Source organism: Chelonoidis abingdonii, chromosome 5 (assembly GCF_003597395.2).
Source record: "Chelonoidis abingdonii isolate Lonesome George chromosome 5, CheloAbing_2.0, whole genome shotgun sequence".
NCBI lineage: Eukaryota > Metazoa > Chordata > Testudines > Testudinidae > Chelonoidis > Chelonoidis abingdonii.
Window position 1 is genome coordinate 90657598 of NC_133773.1, and position 22410 is coordinate 90680007.

The 22410-nt window shown below is 41.3% G+C and overlaps 1 protein-coding gene across 1 annotated transcript in view; it reads left to right on the plus strand.

Moving 5' to 3' along the window:
• The window catches only part of DLC1 (DLC1 Rho GTPase activating protein), a 381496-nt gene that overhangs the window by 151001 nt on the left and 208085 nt on the right, over positions 1–22410 (plus strand). Inside the window, exon 5 of the mRNA XM_032799001.2 lies at positions 2872–2905. Within this exon, the coding sequence (XP_032654892.1) occupies positions 2872–2905 (34 nt within the window). The remainder of the gene's footprint in view (positions 1–2871; positions 2906–22410) is intronic.

The following is a 22410-nucleotide window of genomic DNA, read 5'->3' on the forward strand; positions in this document are numbered from 1 at the left end:
GGCAGAAGCGGGGCAAGGGTGTTTGGTTTTCTGCATTTAGAAAGTTGGCAACCCTACCCAGGCCCTGTGATTAGTGTGCACCCCTCCCAGGCCCGTTGCTCTTCATTTTCTGTTTTTACTGATTTTTCACCTGTTTTTACTTTTTTTTTTTCAATAAACACTGATAAATTCCTGGGATTTTTTTAAAAAAAAGGAAGGGCCTTACCTATTCATCATCCCCTCCTCTCCACCACATGTTCTGTCCTTTCCACTCTTCCTTGCTCATTCTCCCTGTAAGAGGAAAAAGTGATTATGAATCCAGAGAATGAAATTAATGAAGGGAGGGTGGGGGTCTTTAAATAATGGCTGGATGCCTTTCTGAAAGGTATGCTGTAGCTCAACCAGAAGTTATAAGTTTAATGCAGGAAGCAGTTGGTGAAATTCTATTGCCTGGGTTATACTGGAGATCAAACTAGATGTTCATAATGGCCTCTCTTTGCCTTAATATGTATGGAGGGTGGAAGTAGACAAGAGTATGCTCATAGTCTTTAAATTTGAACTCTGGCAGAAGTTCATTCTTCACACACATACAGAAATTAGAAGGAACGCTGGCGTGGTGGATTAAAATGGAAAGTTCAATGTTACAGAAAAAGGGGGATGTAATAACTGTATACAAATATCTGAAGGATGTAAACACCAAGAATTGTTTAGGGTGGTACAGAGACTTATCATAATTAAGAAATGGAAAATTCTGAATAGAAGAAATACATCCTAAGGCGAGATCTTTTCAACCATAGAATAGACTTACAAAGGAAGATAAATGTTACCTCCTCCTTCCACCACTCCCCCAGCCTGTGTGTGTGCCTTTTATTTACATGTAGCATCCTATGTGATATATATTGATTTAGGTACAATATATAGGAATCTTTAAAGTGTGCCTTATCATACATTCTGGAGCCCTGGATGTAACTCAAAAATATGAGGAATATTACACTCAGGTGCAGTACTATAATTTGCAATGTAGTTTATAAGCTCTCTGAAGCAGAGACTGTCCTCTTTATGTGTCTGTACAACACCTAGCACGATGGGGGCATGAACCTTGACTGTTTCTTAGGGTCCAGCATAATACAAATAATTAATAATAAAACAAAAAACAATTGGTGGATTCCCATTGCTTGGGACATGTAAAAGTAAGCTGTAAAAAACACTAAATATAACACTCTATATTAAGGGTTCTCTTATAAAGAATGTTTGAAGGATTCTAAATGATTAATTAACATTTTAATATTTGATTAACCCATTGGACTCTATGCTAACAACTGATTATCTGTAACCATGGCTTACAACCATTTACAGCATCTTCTGCTGATGTGCTTAAAATCATCACACTCTATGGGTGGAACCCTGGCCCGAATGAAGTCAATGGGAGCTTTGCTACTGATGTCAGTGGGGCCAGGATTTCACCTCTCATCTCTGTAAAATTATTATAACATCTATTAACCCCTTGTAAATTGTTTTTAATAATTGTTTATTAGAGTAGTGACTGGAGGCCCCAGCTGAGATCAAGGCCCCATTGTATTAGATGCTTTACAGCCATAGTGTGAGAGACTCCCTGCTGTGAAGAGCTTACTGTTTTAAACAGATGGGACAACAGAGAGTGGGAGGGGAAACAGAGGCACCAGGACAGGTAGTCATTTGTCCAAAGCCGGTTAGTAACACTCAGATCTTCTGGCTTCCAATCCAGTGCCCTATCCACTGGACCACATTGCCTCTCAATTATTTATAAAGGTACCTATAATATAAATTGTGAATGAAAAAATATTGGAAGGAACAATCATGTACTAGCAAGGGGATGGCCTAAATGGCACATCTTGTCCAACTTCTATGACTTTATGATCAAGAACAGTTGTACAGTGAATAAGAATTAAATAATTGGAGTAGGTGTTATGGTTTATTCTCATTTAGTTCTAACCCAATCATTTCACAGTCCAGCAGAGCTGAGGACACAAAAACAGAATCTGATAGGGAGTGACTCAAAAGAGGAAATACAGAATTTAACCATTCTTCCTCATGTACTGAACTGTTATAGCAAAAGACTGAGTAACCTTTCCCAAACCTGAAGAAGAGCTCTGTGTAAACTCGAAAGCTTGTCTGTATCATCAGTAGAAGTTGGTCTAATACAGTAGAACCTCGGAGTTACGAACACCTCGAGAATGCAGGTTGTTCATAACTCTGAAATGTTCATAACTCTGAACAAAATGTTATGGTTGTTATTTCAAAAGTTTATAATAGAAAATTGACTTAATACAGTTTTGAAACTTTACTATCCAGAAGAAAAATGCTGCTTTTAAATGTCTTAATTTAAATGAAAGAAACGCAAAAACAGTTTCCTAACCCCTTGTCAAATATTTTTTTTAACTTTCCCTGTATTTTTTTAGTACTTTACGTTTAACACAGTACTGCACTGTATTTGGGGTGGGGGAAGGTTGGGGGTTGTTGGGTATTTTTGGTCTCTGCTGCTGCCTTATTGTGTCCTTCCAGTTGCAAACAAGGTGTGTAGTTGACTGGTAGGTTTGCAACTCTGGGGTTCATAAGTCTGAGGTTCTACTGTAAAAAGATATTGCCTCACCTACTTGGTCTCATCATCATTACTTTCATTCTCCCTTTATATTTGTTTTACACTCATTTGTTGCTGCTTCTTCTCCCCCACCCCCACACATGACAGCATAAGCCATTTGAAGCAGGGATTATGTCTTCACATGTGATTGTAGAGTGCTTACAACACAGAGACCTGAGTTCCATTCAGAGCCTTTGGACACTAACACAATCAAGATAAATCAATAATAATATTGTTACCTTTTCTTAAATGCAACCTTTTTTATTTTTTTTTAGGCTATGCCAGTCATTTCAGAAAAGGAGAAGGCTGGTGAGTAAAAATTTACTTGTTTTCTCTTCTTCTTGTATTAGTTTCCTGGAATGTTAACTTCTTACCCCAGTGGCAAAAGGAAGGCATAAAGTAGACTTACTTTGGAATGTTCAAGATTATAGACTTGACAAATCTCTGTGCAAATATCACTCTTTGCATCCTGAACTGGAACTCTTTTTGGGCAAGAGTCACATAGTGTGCATGACACTAGCAGAGTGGTCTGAAAGTATTCTACAAAGCATCAAATGAACCTACGTTTATCCTTTGTATTCCAGGTGCTAACTTTCTGCTTGTTGTTAAAAGCTATTGTGATGTATTTGAAGTCTTGATAAACAAATACTGAAGACAATGGGACTGTTCACCTGAGCTAGGAAAGCAGGATTTATCCCATTGACTGGATCTTTGCTGTCTTAATAGTGGATAATCGGGAATTATGGTCTTCTGGAGTGTTTTATTGTAGATGTTCCTTGTGCAAAAACAGTTAAGCACCTCTACAATATTAAGGGACTACTTTTGTATCAGTTTGTGGTATTTATGCTATCCGAATACCATAACTATTCTGATTTGATTATGTGGCAGTATTAGAAGTGGTCATAGTAGTGCCCAGATGTTGTGAATTGGCTGTATTGTTGCCGTAAATGGTAGAGTATTTTGCACCCCCAAAAACCTCTTGACATTGAACTCAAAGTATAATTTATGTGGGTATCTTTTGTACTTTTTACTGATAATTTGTGTTGACATCCATTAACTATAGCATTAAAATGACTTTCAAATGTTCATAGGAATGTTTAGACACCACTTGGAGTTTTGTTTCTGATATTTGGGACATTTTCAGGGCAGGTGGGTTTGTTTGTTTTTTGGGGGGTGGGGGGAAGGAGGTTGTCGTTTTGATGTTTAACTTGCTGGTTAAGCAATGCTCAGAAAGAAAAGCTATGTTAAAGCAGCTCGTTTTCCAGGATGTCACTAGCAATTTTAGCTGGTAAAGTTCACAGTAATTCCCAAAACTATGTCCAATATTTAACAAGACCATAACTTGTAAAATTTGCAAGAGGACTTCTTCTTTTGTGGTGGTGGTGGTGGTGGTGTTACTGTTAAAGTGGTCATCAAGAGGATGCTCAGAGTATTATGAGTTGTTGGAGTCATACTCCATCCCTCCCTTACTTGCTCTTTTAATTAGTGTATGTTTCCTCCCCAGCTGTGTTTGTATATAGTTGAATAAAGTACCACATTCCCAGCCTTCAGTATTGTAAGTAGAATGCGTTCCTTGTGCACTGAGTGGCCCTTACAAAACTGGTGACAAGAAAGAACATAAGAATGGCAATGTATGGGTAACTTGCAGTTTAATGCAGGAATGTATGGAAAGATTGGGTACTGTTTTCTTGCAAATGAGATTATAGATAATGGACAAAAAGAAAGCAATTTTCCTCAGTGTCCGTGGCAATAAAACCTACTTTCTCTCTTAAGGAGTTTGTTAGAACCTCAAACACCAGAAGTTTAGAACACCTGCAAAAGAGGTTAACAGAGCACTGCACATCAAAGCCAAACATCATTGTGGAATGTTTCGAGTTTCCTAGTAGAATACAGAGGCCAGGTGAAAGTGTACCTGTATATGTGACAGAGCTAAAAAGATTAACAGAATATTGTTCATTCAGAAATGTCCTAGACGATATGCTGTGGGACAGATTTGTTTATGGCATTACTAATGAGAGAGAATTCACAGAAAATTCCTGGCAGGGGAGAGCTTACCCCGGCTCAAAGCAGTAGAAAGTGGAACAACAATAGAAGCAGCAGTGAGAAACTACAACATTTGCACTTAGAGCAAATCATACAGATTCAATAAAGAAAATGCAAAGAAAGCTAGAAGGGACTCCAAGCTATGGAACGGTGTTTGCACTGTGCATCAGTGCAAAGCAGGACTGAGCCCACTAGTGAATACTGGAGTGACCCTGTGTTCTACATCAGAGAACCTGTCTGGGTGGTAGGTTCTGTGCTAAGCCCCATAAAATATAAAAGCCAAGAAAGGAAAGAAAATAAAAAGTTACTGGTTCTGGGAATCTGGAGACAAAGGCAAAATCTGCTAGAAAAAGATCGGTTACAAGATCTAAAACTGAACTGTAGGAAATTTTTGGAGGAGATCCTAGCAAAACTCCAGCACTCCAGGAAATCTTGGATGCTCACCCAGTCAATTTTAAAGAAGGATTTAAGACTTTGGAAGGTTTAACAGCTAGGATTTATATCCAAGATGGTGTCAAACCAAAATACTTTAAAGCAAGATCAGTTCCTTATGCCCTCAGAGAAAAGACTGAAACTGAGTTAGATATGCCCTTCTTTTCCAGCCAGTGACGGACAATGTCATGGCAATTGAGAAGGCCCCAGCCCCTCAGAACACAACTGAGCCATGACCACTGTGCTGGGTGCTCTACAAATGCAAAGCAAAAAGACAGCCCCTGTCCCAGTGCTTAGTTTGTAAAGAAAGAGGGGCCAGGGCTCAAGCAAGAATGATAATACTATTCCTAGAATAAAACGATGTCCTCTGCGCAACATGACCTCATACACTAAATGCCACTGACAGAAGAGGGGAAAATTGTTGCTGGCTGAGCCCCAGCAAACCCCAGCACAAATTAAGCTCTTCCCTGCTGTGAAGAGTTTTTATAATCTAAACAGATAAAACAAACTCAGGGGGGTGAAGGGAACAACACACAAGCAAAGTGAGCAATGAGGTTGTGGCGGCGGCAAATGTCATGTTAATTCCACTGTTTGGTGGGTTTAGGTAGGAGTTTCACTAAAGGGAAGGAAAGGGGGACACTGAGTGAAAGGGGGGGAAGGGAACAGGGCAGTGGAGAAAATGGTAAGAGAAGTGATGCTCTCTGTCATAAATAGATAGCTAAGGGTTAATGTTTCTTTTACCTGAAAAGGGAACCAAACACCTGACCAGAGGACCAATCAGGAAACCGGATTGTTCAAAGCAGGGGAGGGAACCTCTGGAGGTTTTTGGCTTTGTCCTGTGTCTTTTTGTTTCTTTCGGCTATGAGAGAACAGCTTTTTTTTCTATCTCCAAGCTTCTTTCTACCCTGCTGTTACCAGGTTGTGAGTACAAAAGGAAAAGCAATAGGTTGATATTGTAGCTTGTATTTACATGTGTGTAGCTTGCTGGACTGGTTTTAAATTGGATATCTTTTTGAATCAGACTGTTTATTCATATTTCTTATAAGCAATAGCCCTGTATTGACTCTTGAATGCAGAGTTTAGATTATATGTATTTTTCTTTTTTTTTATGTAAAGTTTCTTTTTAAAACCTGGTTGAGGTTTTTCTCTGGTTAAAGCTACGGACACAAGGGAGGTGGAAAATCTCTTTGTGTTAGCTTGACTAGGTTTGATGCATCGCCTCAGGGGAGGAAGGAGGGGGGAAGGTAAATTGCCCTCTCTGGTTTGCATTCAAGGAGTTTAAGTACAGTATCGCCCAGGCTAACCCAGGGAAGGAGAGCGGGGGGGATGAGATAAAGAGGAGACAAGGGAGGAACTTGTTTCCCTTTGGGGGAGTCAGAGGTTTCTGGTCTTTGGGGCTCCCAGGGAAAGGTTTGGGGAGACCCTGGAGCTATCAGGAGCTCTGAATCCTGATTGGTGGCAGCGATATCAGATCCAAGCTGGTAATAAGCTTGGGGGAGTTCCATGCTAAGCCCCCAGATTTTGGACACTAAGGTCCAGGTTTGGGACAGAGGCTTATGATACTCTCTTCCAATAGAGTGGCTGCATCCGCTAGGTAATGTCCTAACATACAAACTGACAACTGGAATGGTGGACATTTATCTTTTAGTAACATAAGAGATCTCTAATTTCAACCATCTATCTAGCAGCTATCAGATAGTAATGACTTTTTTGTTCATTATTCACAATATTTTAACCATAGACCATATAGCAACTCCTGTATAAGGCAGTCAAATCTCTTTAAAAACTTGAATTAATCCTCACAACCATCATATAGTGAGGCAGTATCATCCTAATTTATTATGTGGAGAAACAGAGGCACAGTGAGAGTTGTCCAGGGCAGGGATGGCTCCAGGCCCCAGCACGCCAAGTGCGTGCTTGGGGCGGCAAGCCGTGGGGGGCGCCCTGCCAGTCGCCACAAGGGCAGCAGGCAGGCTGTCTTCGGCGGCTTGCCTGTGAAGGGTCCGCTGGTCCCACGCAGGCTTCAGAGGACCTCCCGCAGGCACGCGGACCCTCCGCCGTGCTTGGGGCGGCAAAATTCCAGGTCCAGGGTCACAGATAGTTTGCTGTAGAGCCAGAAATAAAATCACGGATCTTCTGACTTCCTGTCTTATTCTTCAGCCAAAAGACCATGTTTTCTCTCACTGCTAACCTGGGCTAGACATGAGGTGAAAGACTTTTCAGCCCATAATTAGTCTGTAGAGGCATGTAGCTCACACACACATGCTTAAAATACATAATTTCCTCTCTCCCCTTTTCCCCAGATTAGAGTTTAAGCATATTATATTGGGTTTCTCTTTTTTATTATTTATTTTTACAAACAAAAGCACTTTCTTGTCACTCAGGCCCAAATGTCCAAATGTGACTGATTAACTTTTGGCTACCAGAAATACATGGGTCCCCAGCACACATGCAAAACACCAACTTGATCAAACAGAGGAGCATTTGTGCATGGAGAAGTGCTCACCTTGTTTTCAGCTAGTTTGCAGATTGTGCTTGTTTTGTTAGCAGCTGCAATAGGCATGTATTTGGGAGCGAGTCATATGTAACCTACCCTCCACTCAATGTGGCACTCTGTATGCCTCTAACGGTGATTGGGCCTCATCTTTATCCAGTGGAGCTGTCTCTTTTAGCTCAGGGAATAGAATCAAATGCTTTAAGATCCTGAGATTACAGGTTCTATCCCTGCTGCCAATAACCCACACAGAACTGCAGTGTTACACATAAATCACAAGAGATAAAGCCATGAGTGAATTAGGCAGGCTCTCAAAAATAATGTTCTTAAAGCTTTTTATACCACTTAGTATAAACTGTCTACATGTTTACAATTAAACATTACAAATAAAATAAAAAAGCCTTTGAAGTTCAGTTACTCATTCCATTAATTAACAAAACTGCTTTTGTTTATTTTGCTATGAACAAACCAAAATTGTAAATATATTATAGAAAAAAACTACATAGGTATCCTTGTGTTAGGATGTTAGGAAAACTGCAGTATACAGAGTAAACAGGTTCCAGCAGAATAAAAACTAACTTGAAATTTCACTCAAAATCTCAAACCAAACCACTTTTGACATTCTGAAAAGTTTATTATAATAATAAATTGCATTTGTTCCTTTTTTTCCCAACTTTGCACTACCTGGTTTCATCCAGGACTGAAAAGGGAAATAAAGAAATACAGAGTGAGGCTGTTCTTTCAGGTTTTCTGGTTCAGAAATGTGGAAAACTAATTTAAAAAAAATTGTTTTCCCAAGGCTTCCTATTATAAAGATGCCAGATAATTAGTTCTTTCAGGAGCTTTACTGAACTAAATTGTCAAATCTTTGGAGGTTCACACATCACTAATTATATGTGCTTATGCACAGTTGTTACTTATTTCATTAAATATTTTGTCCATTTTGTATTTTTGCCAGCTAGGAGAAGGGCTTAGTCTATATAGAGGAGAAACTGTCAGGTAGGTTCGTGGTGGTGTGGTTTGTTTGTTTGTTTTAAAGCCTAGTTGAAATATAATCTGAAAACATTATTACTTTTGTCAACCTCAAGAAGGCTTAGGTGGTTAAAAGTTTTTGCAGGGGAGAGTGAATTGTGGGGTCACTGTAGCAGTATACTATAAATGAGCAGCCTGCCTGTCTGCTGGTCAGAACGGCCCTTGCCTGGGATGCTTTGAGAGCACCATGAATTCTGATTGATTCCATTGATCATGTTGACATTTCTATCAATGGGAAAAGGGTTTTAAATTAAAGGTTTTAAAGCTGAAGTTAACATCAAGGGCTAGATCGTGCCTAGGTCTAAGAGACCCAAACAGAGGGAAAAAATGATGATCTATTTCCTGCACAGCTGCCTCATATCTTGGCCCACACATGGAGGGGAAAGCAGGAGCTATGTGCCTGATACCCCACTTTATCCCTACTATATTGGGTCAGGAGTAGGAGAATCTTGACTCTGGCCCTGTAGCATGGCAACCAATAGAACAAAGCCAATAAGAGGGGCAAAGTAATCTGGGAAGGGAGTAGAGCAGATTACTTCCTTGAGGTGCAAGCTCCTCCTGAGGTAATGTGCTATCCCTTAATCAGGGCCAGATCCAGTCTAGCTTTAATAAATATTGATTTGCTCATGAATTTACCTGATGAAACTCCATAATATTCACTGTTTTAATAATCAATTCTTCCTGTACATATAGTAGCTGTCAGATAGTATTTAAGCTCAATGTACAATTAGCAACCTTAACTTACAGTTAGTGACCTGGATATAAGCTGCACTCTATTATGTAAACAGAATATTTTTGTAATTAGGTATGAGCTTAGACCAATCCAAACACTGAGGAAACTGGGCTTTGAAATCCACATCCATATTTTGCTGCTTGGATCCATCTCTGGTTTTAATTATTCATAACTAAAATAGCCAGAGTGAATAGTCTGTTCACGGTGTTATTGGTACTACCAAAATATTCCATCTTACTTGAAATACTAAAAAATGCTACAGAGAGTCTAGATTTTTGGATCAACTTTTATTCACAGGGTTTCTTGTGGGGGTAGTATTCAGCATAAGTAAATGTACTTGAGTCTGGCTTTTTATGTTTCTCAAATACTTGATGTTCCGTAGCCCACTCTTGTCTACATTGGAATAATTTTGCTTCTAAGGGCAAGAAAATATATATATATTCCTATCTGAAACACATGCTACCTTTGAAATTTCTGGTCAATGGAAAGTCTTTGAGTGTTCCCCAAATGCAATACTGGTAATATTACAATAGAATGTAGCAATCAAACAATTTCTTGTGGCAGACATTGCAGAATTTGGAAAAAATGACCAAGTTTTCCTGTGTCTGTATCTGTTTTAGACTTTTAGTAAATACACTGTGTAATGAAGCACAGACTCAGTGTTCTGGGGTGTTAATTTCCCTGGTAGCCTTTGATCTGTAAGTAGGAAAAATACAGAGATGATAAAAGAGACCTTAACTTCAGGGCATTTCCCCTCTCAGGCTCTAATCAGCAGTGTCAGGCAGCTGAGGATCTTCAATGCGCTGCCACATGGTGAGATGAGCTGCAGAATATAAAGTGATTGAGTGATGACAAGATGGGTCAAGACTGTATGAGAGTTCTTAGCAGGAAGAACTTTAAAATTCAGTAGCAACAGGTTCTTTTGTCAGTAAAAAAGACACACAAAAGCCCAACTGCCTAGCATGCTGGGGAGAGCTCTTTAATTCTGTTCTAATCAGAGCTCTAACTGAAAAACAAAATACACTATACTGTCTTTACAGATGTGTTCAAGAGTCAGAAAATCTTATTACCCACTTAGGCTGGACATAGGCAAGAATTCCAAGTTCATTGCAGAAAATAGGTTAGTTTTTAATACATATGGCTTCAAAAATGCACTGAGTCTGCAATTTATTTGTATGAGACCTGTTAGCTGGCAAACTTATTTTTAAGTCATTTAAGTTGTGTCATCACATAGCCATTCTGAAACTTGAATCAAACTGCTGCATGAAAAATTGGGTCTTGCTGACTGAATTGCATTGCTTTGCAGATATGCAGAAATTCAAGCAAAACATGTTAACTTACTAGTAACAAATCAGTATCCCAGTCAGAGGAAAATTTTTACATAGTAGTAATGTGCAGACTATATGACATGCTCTATCTGGCACTATAGAATATACTGCATGAATTCAAAACAGTCCTTCCTCCATTTCAATCATTTCATATCTATTTCTAGCAGAGCAGTTGTACAGTAGCAGTTGCTCTTGTGACAACTTGATTTGAGGTACCGGTTAGTTCTTGGCTATCAGATAATCTTTCTCCTACAATTGATAGCACATTAGTCTTTCCCCAACAGTATTATTTTAGTTAGTGTTTGTTTTCCAGATAAAAATGTCAACTGAGCAGTCCTCATCTTCCAGATTGTCATTCTAAAGAACAGCTCCAGCAATGCTGTTTGAAATTTTGCATGGATGATTGCCAAAGATCAATAAATGCTAATGGACATATTTTGCATTTCACTGTTCTACTGATATTTATGTGATCTCATTACTGGAAAGAAGGTTTGTGATGCCGCTGGTTGCTAGAGGCTGGCATTTCATGATGAGGTTCCTGACAACACTGTTTTTAAAGGATGTGACATAATTGATACCATTGTTTGTGGAAGCTTTTAATAATACTTGGATTTGGATATTTTTTAGCAGTTTTGTTAATTGTTAGCTGCCATGGTTGCTTCTGTGAATAATTACTGTACTTACGTTCCATGCTGTGTTCATTCTGATAGAGAAGCTCTTAAATCCCATGTGAGTGCCCTAGACTGGGCACTAGACTGAAGGGCAGGCCTGCACAACTCATAAAGCGGCGAGGGCCACATTACTCCAAAGAAAACAGCTGAGGGCCGAAACCTCCCGGCCCCGCAGAAACACCCCGCCCCAGGGCCGCCAAGCTCTGCGGAAACAAACCCTCCTTCCCCAGCACCACCCCACCAAAACAGCTGTGGGCCAAAAAGGAAGGTTGTGATACTTTATTTTAAATCAACCAGGGCCTCCCAGCTGAAGAAGTGGCTGGGAGCCCTCAGGGTCAAATTAAAGGGCTCGGGGCTCCGGCCGCTGGGGGAACCCAGCAGGGCTGGCTCTAGGTTTTTTGCTGCCCCAAGCAAAAAAAAATTTGGCTGCCCCTCGTCCCAGCCCTGGGTTCCCCCCCTGTACTTTCCTGCTGCCCCAGTCCTGGGCTCTCTCCCCACTCCCCCCCACACACACCCCGCCCCAGTGCTGGGCTTTCCCCTTTCCTCCCCACCAGTGCCCTTCCCCCACCCCGCTGCTGCCCCAGCCCTGGGCTCCTCCCCGCCAGTGCCCCCCTCCCACTCCTCCTGCCACCCCAGCCCTGGGTCACTGGTAACTCACTCCCAGGGCGGGTCATTCAGTAGGAATTTTGGATGTGCACAGAACACAGACAGGATTGGTTCCCATATGGTTACAGAGCTGCAGTAAAGTGGAACAATTTTCAGCTTGTGTGACTGGAGGATATCTGGATGCATATTATAAGACTGTCCTCCATAAATGAGGAAAAGTTGAGGTGCCTTCCATTATATTTGTCTACCGTCTTTACTTCTCCTGGGAATTTGCCAATGCAATATCACTGTCTTTCTTTTAAACAAATAAACTGAAAAAAAGGCAATGGCTGTTGAAAATAGCAATTCCAGTCCTAAAAACCACTGGGAAGCATTTCTTGCTCAATTTTATCCTACTTTTTCTACAGCAAGTTACAGTAGGATCATATATTTGATTTGGGAGAAATAGAATAACAGCTGCCCAAACTGAGTTTGAGCACTCCTGAATTTTGAGGTGTTCAATCTGGAAGGCAGGCTAGGGGGGCGGGGGCTTGTTGACTCAGCAGAGGAGCATGGCAGCAACGTGTTTGAGGCTGCACGCCAGCCACACACTGGGCTGAGTGGCATAGTAAGCTGGGGTTGAGAAGGGTAGGAGTTCCAGGGCAGTTAAGGGACAAGGAGCAGGGGGGGTTGAAGGGCGAGTTCGGCAGTCAGGGGACTGGCAGCAGTTGTAGGCATGGAGATCCCAGGGGTTTATCAGGGGACAGGTATTGGGTCCTGGTGGGAAGTTGGGGGGAGTCTCAGAAGGGGGCAGTGGGGACAAGGAGAAGGAGGCTTAGATAGGGCTGGAGTCCCAATGAGCTAATGAGGCGGTCCGAAGGAGCCATCGATGGGACAAGGAGCAGCGGCATCTAGATAGGGGGTGGGGTCCTGGGGGGCAGTTAGGGGCAGGGGTGCCAGGAGAGAGGTATCAGGAGACAAGGACCAGCAGTGCTTAGATAGGGGGTGTGGGTCCTGGGGGGCAGTTGAGGAAGGGGTCGGGGGGAGGGGGCAATCAGCAGCCGTGGGCGGGGATTCAAAGGGCTCTGGGGTGCCCGCAGCATGGGGAGCTCTGAGCCCTTTAAATCTCAGCCGCGGCTGGGATTCAAAGGGCTCTGGGCTGCTGGTTGCTGTGGGGAGCCCTGAGCCCTTTAAATCCCAGCCGCGGCCCTGCCGCCGGAGCAGCAGCCGGGATTCAAAGGGTTCTGGGGTGCCCACAGCATGGGGAGCCCTTTAAATCCCAGTCATGGCTGGAAATCTCTGCCGGCAGCCCAGAGCCTTTGATTCCCGGCCGCGGCTGGGATTTAAAGGGTTTTGGGCTCCCCACTGCTGCAGGCAGCCCAGAGCCCTTTGATTCCCAGCCACGGCTGAGATTTAAAGGGCTCTGAGCTCCCCGCTGCTGTGGGCTGCACAGAGCCCTTTGATTCCCGGCCGCGGCTGGGATTCAAAGGGCTCTGGGCTGCCCACAGAGCACTGTGGACGGGGGATTTAGAATCCCCCCGCGGGCCGCACAGTGACGCTCCACGGGCCGCATGTTGTGCAGGCCTGCTGAAGGGTATAAGAGGGAATGGGTAGGGCTTCTATCTCCTGGCCATTTTGTGAATGGACAAAATATTTGTGTCAAATTTTGTGAATAGTTTTGGGTCATGAATAGTTTATTTGCACCTTTCGTCAAATAAACTAATCATTCTAAAGATTTCACCCAGCTCTATATTTCACCCCTTTGAATATTGACTGTTGAGCAATTCCCCAGTACCATATAAGCTTTTAAGAACCAAGTTACAGAGCTGAGATCCAGATCTGGATTAAAATTTCTCCAAAATGTAAAAGGTGCTTAAATTTTGTGTTAGTTTGACATCAACAGAATCATGAAGTCTTGCAAATGTGTTCTTTTCCTGCAAAATATTTCATGGTCATGTATTCTTCATAAGTCATTCCTAACTAAAATAATACAGTCATCTTTTCTGCTTGATCCTCTGGAATGGTCCAAATTCAAGGGAGGAGCCACTCCCTTCTGGTACTCTAAAAATGCAGAAAACCCAACCAGCTGGTTTCCAGCTCCTGGAAAGTGTGAACAGTGACTCAGTCTTAGTGCTACTAGTCATTTCAGGTCAACAAAATCAACAGTACCATTCACAACCAGAAAGGTTCCAGGTTGAGAACCTGTCCTCTAGTAAATATGAATGTGTCAAATTCAGATGTCATGTGTAAGTTATGTTCCTTTACTCATACTCATACTTCCTTACAGCTGCTTGCACCCACTATACCAATGTGTGAGGGAGCTTAAACTGATGTAACTTAACTATCAAGGAGTCAGAAAGAAGTAAAATGTAGCCTCCATTCTACTGCAAATTTACACATCATCTGTCTCCTTGATGTAAGGTACATCACCTGATTGAACTTCTTCACCTTTCTGGATTTTGCCAACAGATTATTTTAAAACATACACCATGTCTGGCTGTACATTGAAATGTTTTTCTTGTTCTGTCACATCTCACAACTTAGCATGACTATCACGAAAATGGGAAAGAGATCCAAAAATCTTCTACAAAACTTTAATACAAACTCTGTGAAAGGAGTCAAGTGATATTAAAGTAAATCCCAATGTATGTGATAAAAAGCAGAATCTCTGAGTTTCAAATTCTTCAGAATTATTTATCCAGCTGCCGTCCACCCCATCTCCAGCTGCTATTTTAACTGTTCCTAAGTGTAACTTTTATAAGACTTTATGTAATGATCTCTACACCTTCTTTGTTCAATCTTTTTTAACCAGGGTGTTTGGTTTAACCAGGGTGTTTGGTTTGGTTTTAGAGGTTTTTATTATTTCAGGTTTATTGTAAAAGCAAAACAGAAAAGACTAGTTCATTGCTATACGGATAAACAATATGAAAATAAATCCTTTAAAACTTTTATTTAATTCTTACTGCTTTGAAAATAAGTGCGACACAACATGTTAATATTATATATTTCAGATGCCACTAAGTAGCTAATTTGTCCTATTCCTTCTTTCATAATTTTCAATGTACCCTAGAAATGGCGACAAAGAGAAGTTCAATTGAGTTATCAGAGGCGCTGTCTTCTGAGCAAAACAAGAGCAGATAATTCTGTTCACATTCTAACTGGTAATTTTCATACCTGTAAATGCTTACCTGTTTTGTAATTGTAATATTTTGTATGTTGTTTATATAAGGATTATATGAATAATGGGAGCCACCTTAGATTAAATTAACAAAGATTTTTAGTATGGGGATTATAGCTGACTTGTAAGATACTTGGCTTTCCAGCAGGGAACATGCCTCCTCTTAAAAAACAAAACCAAACCTAATATATTATTGGATAATTATAGGTAAGGTGGGTTCACCTGATAGGAATAAAGATGTATAGAGCTTTATCTGAGCAATTCACAACTGCTGGGCATTGCACTAAATCTTTCAGCTGTCCTTTCAGTGTCAAAGCTAATGTGTGTTTTTAATGCAATACATACTTTTGTTATGACAAGGTACTTATTATCAAAGAGATCTGTGTGGTGTGAAAAAAACATACATTAACACTGAACTGAGTGTTTCAAACATGTCTTAAGGATAAGAATGTACATTTTACTGTGCAGTGATCCACCATAAAAATGTCTCATAATAAGCCTTATCTATCAATTAAATAATACCACATTCAAAATCTCATAATTAGAGCATTTTCTGTCCCAGCAAAAAATAGGAAAAGTGAGAGGACTGTTATTTTCAGCAAACTGTCATTTATTTTTAGATAAATTTTTATTTAACAATTTAATGATCATTTTAAAATCATTTAAAAACAAGTTAGTTTCCAAACACTGGTCTGTATTGTACATAGCACTTTACTTATAATATATTGGGTAGGTAGCTATTATTACCAGCTTTATTTGTTTATTGGCATAGTAGTGCTCATATCATCCAACCTAGGTTGGGGCCCTATTGTACAAACCCATAGTAAGTCCATACTGTGGAGTACCTGCACTGGACATCCACCCCACACTTAGGGTGCATGTTGCAATGCATTATGTAATTCCCTTCATGCCTCACGTCCACAAAGCCCTCCCTGAACCCACTGTGGGGAAGGTGAAAACCCCCCATGCCACCTAGGCCAATCTGATGGTGAAGGAAAAATTCCTTCCCAACCCTCCTAAAAAAAAGGACAGCTAGTGCAATGCCCACAGCAGGTCCTTTTAACCCTTCCAGTCCAGGAGATGAGTCAGCATCACCATGCTGAACCATTTCCCCTTTTTTGCACAGCTTCTGATCTCTTTCCCCTCACACCCCACAACCCATAGAGCACTCTTCCCTTTCTCTCAGCCAGCTGGACAAGATCCTCCCCTCCCCCTGGGGTGACCAGGTGTTTGGTTTTCGACTGGAACACTGGGTCAAAAAGGGACCCTGGCAGCTTTGGTCAGCACTGCCGACAGGGTCATTAAAAGTCCATTCAGTGTTGCTGCAGGGCTAAAGCAGGCTAGTCCCTGCCTGCCCTGGCACTGCGCTATACCCCAGAAGTGGCCAGCAGGTCTGGCTCCTAGCGTGGGGTCATGGGGCTCCATGTACTACCCCCACCCCTAGCACTGGCTCCGCACTCCAATTGTCTGGGAACCACAGCCAATGGGAGCTGGGGGGCGGTATCTGTGGGTGAGAACAGCGAGCCGAGCCTCCTGGCCCCCGCTCCTAGGCACCGGTGCTGGTGGATGCTTCTGGGATGCACGCAATTCAGTCCCAGGACAGACAGGCAGCCTGCCTTAGCCCCGCTGCATCAGTGACCGGTAGCTGCCCAAGGTAAGCCCATGCCCCATCCCTGAACCCCCCAAACCCAGCCCCCTCTGCTGTACCCCAAATTCCTCAGCCCCACCTCCAGCCTGGAGCCCCCTCCTACACTCCAAACCCCTCACCCAGCCCAGAGCCCTCACCTGCTCCACACCCCAACCCCCAGCCCAGAGCCCCCTTCCACACCCTGAACCTCTTATCCCCAGCCCCACCCCAGAGCCCTCCCCTCCACACACCCCAACCCCCTGCCTCAACCCACAGTCCCCTCCTTCATTCCAAATCCCTTAGCCCCACCCACCAGCCTGGAACCCCCTCCCACATCCCAATCCCTGCCCAGTGAATGTGAGTGAGTTTGGGGGAGAGTGAGCCACCGAGGAAGGGGGAATGTAGTGCATAGGAGCGGGGCCTCACGAATGGGTGGTGCAGGGGCGGGGCCTCCAGGAACAGGCGGGGCTAAAGTATTCAGTTCTGTGCAATTAGAAAGTTGGCAACCTTACCTTCCCCACTTGAAAGTGTGGTGTGGTCATTAGAGCACATCCCTTCTTGAGTCATGTTCCCCACCAAGAAGGAACTACCAGGTACTGCAGACTAGTTACTTGCATTGTGTAGGCAACAGGATCACAGGCCAGCCCAACTGAATGGGCAACAATGTAGGAACCTTGCAGATAGAAACTATGGAGTGTTGTGAAAAGCATATAATGTGAACAGGTTTTTGCTCTTGAATGCTTTTGCACTAATTTCATGAGAATTTTGTCAACAAAATTTCAGCTTCAGGAATTTTCAGTAATTTTTGCTTGGCTGTAATATTTTTGAAAGTTTGCAAAATACATCAAACTGCAGTTTAATTCACCTGAGTGTTACAAAGAGAGGACTGGAAATGTCTCTAACCTGTAGACACAACTAATAGATGATGTGTATACATTTGGATTCAGTCCTGCTTAACCTCACTCTACTTGTGTGAGCAAGGATTAATCCCCTGAGTAAGGGTTTGCTAGATTTAGACTCTGAAACAAATAACTTTCTTAAAAGTCTATCTGGCAGAACTGCCTCTTTAGTTTACCCAGTGGTTATTTGTTTGAGGTCTTATTGCCTACGGAAACTACTAGCAGCCACAGTGCTTCAGGTTGACAGGAAACTGCACATTCAGCAACTGATTTGGGAACACTGGACAAGTACAGTATTTCTCAAAAATGCATGTTTCAGTAGAACTGGAAGGCAAAAGAGGAAGTAATCAGGGATTTTAATGAATACCAAACTACAGGCCTGAAGTTAGAGAACAGTAGTCAAAATACCTGCTCCAACAGCACCGGGGAAAAAAAAAAAAAAGGCTTGCTCTTGGCAGACTGCCTAACTCATGATCTTGTCCAGGAATGAATGTTCTTTTATATCTGAAGGAGGAGGAAGAAAGACTGAGACTTTCATCAAGAATGTCTATCTATCAATCTGTTGATTGACTTAAGTATAAATATATTTAAAGAACAAAGTTACTTATTTCATCAGATATAACTTCATCATACTGTATTTCAGGCAGCTATGTCAGAAAAAAACATTTGTAAATTGTATACAAATCTGTTAAATTGAATGACTGATGATCACTACCCATTAAACAGCAATGGAAACTAAACATTGGGTTGGAAATCAAATTACAAAATTGGACCAAAGCATGTGAATTAACTAAAAACATTTCCACATGTTCCAGGCATAAGTTAATATATTTCAAATTCTTATATGGCGTACATATCATTCTAATAAAATGACATCATGGATGAAATCCCAACCCCATTAAAGTCAATGGGGATTTTCCCACTGACTTCACTGGGCTCAGGATTTGACCCTGTATATGGATAAAATGTATCCCAAATGTTACCCAAGATGTAAAATTAATCCCATAACATTTTCCATTTAACACAGAAGTATCCAATGGCTGAATAATTTTTGAGTCTGTCAGTAAAATTCTAAATATAGCATAGGCATATTGAAGCTTTATCTCTGTTATGTCTTTTTTCTGTACTTGAAGATATTTGCACTGAGCTCAGTGAATTTATTATTATATAAATGTCTTTTCCACTTGACAAGCATTGATTATACAATCAAATTATCATCAAATTAAGGACATTCTATATTTCACCTTTGTGGAAGAAGTAATCTACAAGAAGCATAGTGATATTTAAAAAAATCTGTTTTTTTTAAACTAAATCACACAGGAGCTCAAAATCTGTAAACTTATCTTTAAATTAAACCACAGTCAGTCCATTCCCTGAATTAATGGGTAAACTGAAGACTTAAAAAAAAAAATACCAAGGTATAAGAAGGCAAATGCAAATTATAACCAAAGACTTTTGTAAAACTTCCAGAGTTGTTTATAGCTGAAATAAATACATAACTTTAGCACAGTATTATTTCTTAATGACAAAGTATAAATGAACATTGGAAGATGTTTTCAGTTGAGAAGTTGCTATATTTATTAACTTCTAATGGATTCCACAGGCATTTCCAATAAGGCATTGTATGCCATATATAAGAGAAACTACAGGGAATGAGAGTCAGACTTTTTTCATAAATACCTAGATATAAAACTTTAGCAGAGTAAATTACATTTAGCTACATTAAAAGACTGAGAGATAAGAAATGAGCCATAATGATATTTTTTCCAGGATAAAAGTTATAACTTCAGTAAGCCACGCTAAATCTACTGATCCACAGAAAGAATTCCACATCTGGAAAATCTTTACTACATCTGTGTTGAGTTTTTATGCTTTCTACTCCTTTCTTCACCAGTTCCCATGATTCCAACTTACCTCTGTCCTGTTTTCTTAACAAAAAAGCATTTTGTTGTGTAAGTGCACTGCAGTTCAGCTAAAAATAGAGATCATTTCATTTCCTGGGATCTGTTACCTAAGCTTCCTTACCTTCATTTTCACCAAATGAGACCAAAAAAAGCAAACTTGAAAACAAAGTGATACAAAATGAGACAAAATAAACTACATACGGATTTAAATTTGAGAGACATTTTAGGCAGTAATTTTTTTTTATCTCGTTCGTTTTTAATGGCTGTCAGCATCTGATCCTCTTTTTTTCCACCTCTGACTTAAATCAAGGAAAATGAACAACTTGAATCATTCTCTGGTATGGACACAGCTTTGATTCTGTAAACTAAAATTAATGGATGATTTTAATGTAAATGGCAGAGCTTACAGACACTAGAAAATGTATGTTTATAGAGATTCAGCTTAATTCATCCCAGTGGAAACAGACATCGACCCTTGTGAAGGCCTTAAGTAAGCAAGAGGTTGCAGCAACACAAAACAGACACAACTTCTTCTCCACCATGATCCTTACAATGCCAGCACTGCTCAAAAGGTGAGCAGTGATGGATGGCCTGTGTTACCAGGCCAGCCAGAGGAGAGTTGATTTTTTGAAGTAATGTACAGCAATTGACAGCTGATGATTCCCTAACCATTCAGAAATCCTGAGGAAGGCAGCTGCAAAAGTACCACCATCCACCTCCGCCCCCTCCACCCCCCCGTTGTAAATGGAAGTGCATTTCATTTGCCATTTCAGAGAAGGTTTTAGGTGCAGAACTAATGCCTCTGACAGTATAGGTCCACCAGACATATCCCCACCTCTGTGGAGGGGAGGCAAAGCTGACAAAGGGGCTACCTGACATTTTGAGGGTGCAGTAGTGGTAGGACAGCCACTCTGCTAACATTCCATGGCTTTGGGAGAAGTTTGTCTCCCTCCTTTCTCCCAGCCCCATCAATCCATATTGACCTCTCTCACACCAGCCAGTTTACTCAGGTTAGTCTCTGGGGGAAAGATTTGGTTTTAAAATCCAGCAATAGTCCATTTTGGGGATGAGCTGGTTGAATGGGGTTTTACACTGATGTCTTCCAATGAAAGTCCCAGAGATGAATGCCACACACAATACTTTGAAAATGTGTCACAAAGAGACTAGTCTACTTACATTTTGTCTTCTAACACAAATGTCTCAGTGTCTGAATAAGAACTAGTGGTCTCACAAACCCTCCACCGCCCCCATGCTCTCCTTGACTGAGTCATTTGTCAGATTTATTTTTTTAACTTTTACTAAAAATGGAAATTGTGGAGAGCGATTGTTTTCACTGGAATTAAAGACCCAGGTGGTGGTATGTGCTGGATTTGCAAGCAGTGTAGCTATTATCATCATTTGGTGAAGGGAAGAGGAAAAATCAGTAATCTAGAACATCATCTGCACCAGTCTCTACTCAACACTCCTGGTAGGAAGGCCAAAGCTGGCATTAGACCATGTTATGCCTCTCACCCAAGGGCTAGCTCAGCCCTTGGCATAATTGCGGAGGAAATTCAGGGCTCCTCTAGTTTCTGGCAGCTGGTAATGGCTGGGACACTAGACAACCCTGGGATTGTTAGAATGCAGCACTCTCTAACGAGGTCTGTCTTGAAGTAGGAGGTTGGAGAGGACAGAGTAGAGCCTCAGGACAGTTTTACAGCCTTTTGTGCCTATATCACAAGGGTTTGTGGGAGCCACTCTTCAGCCACAACTAAAGCCCTGAAGCCGCAATAATTTTTCTACTCTGCCTGAGCTCTCACTCCATTGGGACAATAGCTAGTGCACCTACAAAGTGATTGATCCACTGAATTTCCACCCCTAATCGCCTGCATGACACTAGGCAAAGAGCTGGGCTCCACAGCATGCATGGAATATATATATCCTACTCAGCCTCCCAAAATCCTTCCCCATTCCATCACTTATGCTCTGTATGGAGTCCTTCACAATCCCAGAACAGGGGGCAAGATTTGCTTTTATCACAAATAGACCTTTTCAGATTCCTGATAAGGAGCAGTAGATCCTGGTGAGTATCTGGTAAGCAGCAGATAGCATTGCAGGGCTAATACTTTCCTGAGTTTGCAGCCTTATCAGATTGCAATCTAAACAGAATAATGCTTCCAAGGGGAACAAAATCTCATGTAACAGACAATACTGGGTTATACTGCAGATAGAGCATATTTTGGAATATTCTCCCACAGTACAATAGCAAACCATGAATTCCTGTTTCCTTCCATCATCTGTCCCTTATTATTCTTTGAGTATTTAAATTTTCAACATTTTACTCCATAAAAAAATCACCTAGCCATTCTGCCAGATGTGTCCTGTTCATTATCCATAAAATTCCATATGTAAAATACCACCATTTCCATATTACTTACTATGTTTAAAAATTAAAGCCAACAGCAGCAGTCATGGCAGGAATGTGGGTGGACTAAGGTTTAATTCATGAAGTGTTTGGTCCTTTTGTGTTATTAAATAAAAGACAAAGTTCCTACTGCAGGTAAAGGCTAATTCGTATTCCCAGACAAAAACTACTTTGAAATAGAGTTAAGGTTAAGAGTATGTTTTAGTAACTGACAGGTAAAAACAACAGAGATGTATGCCATCATATGCCAGCAATGCCCCTCTGCTATGTATATTGGACAAACTGGACAGTCTCTACAGAACAGGATAAATGGACACAAATCAGATATTAGGAATGGCAATATACAAAAACCTGTAGGAGAACGCTTCAGCCTCCCTGGCCACACAATAGCAGATTTTAAGGTGGCCATCCTGCAGCAAAAAAACTTCAGGACCAAATTTCAAAGAGAAACTGCTGAGCTTCAGTTCATCTGCAAATTTGACAC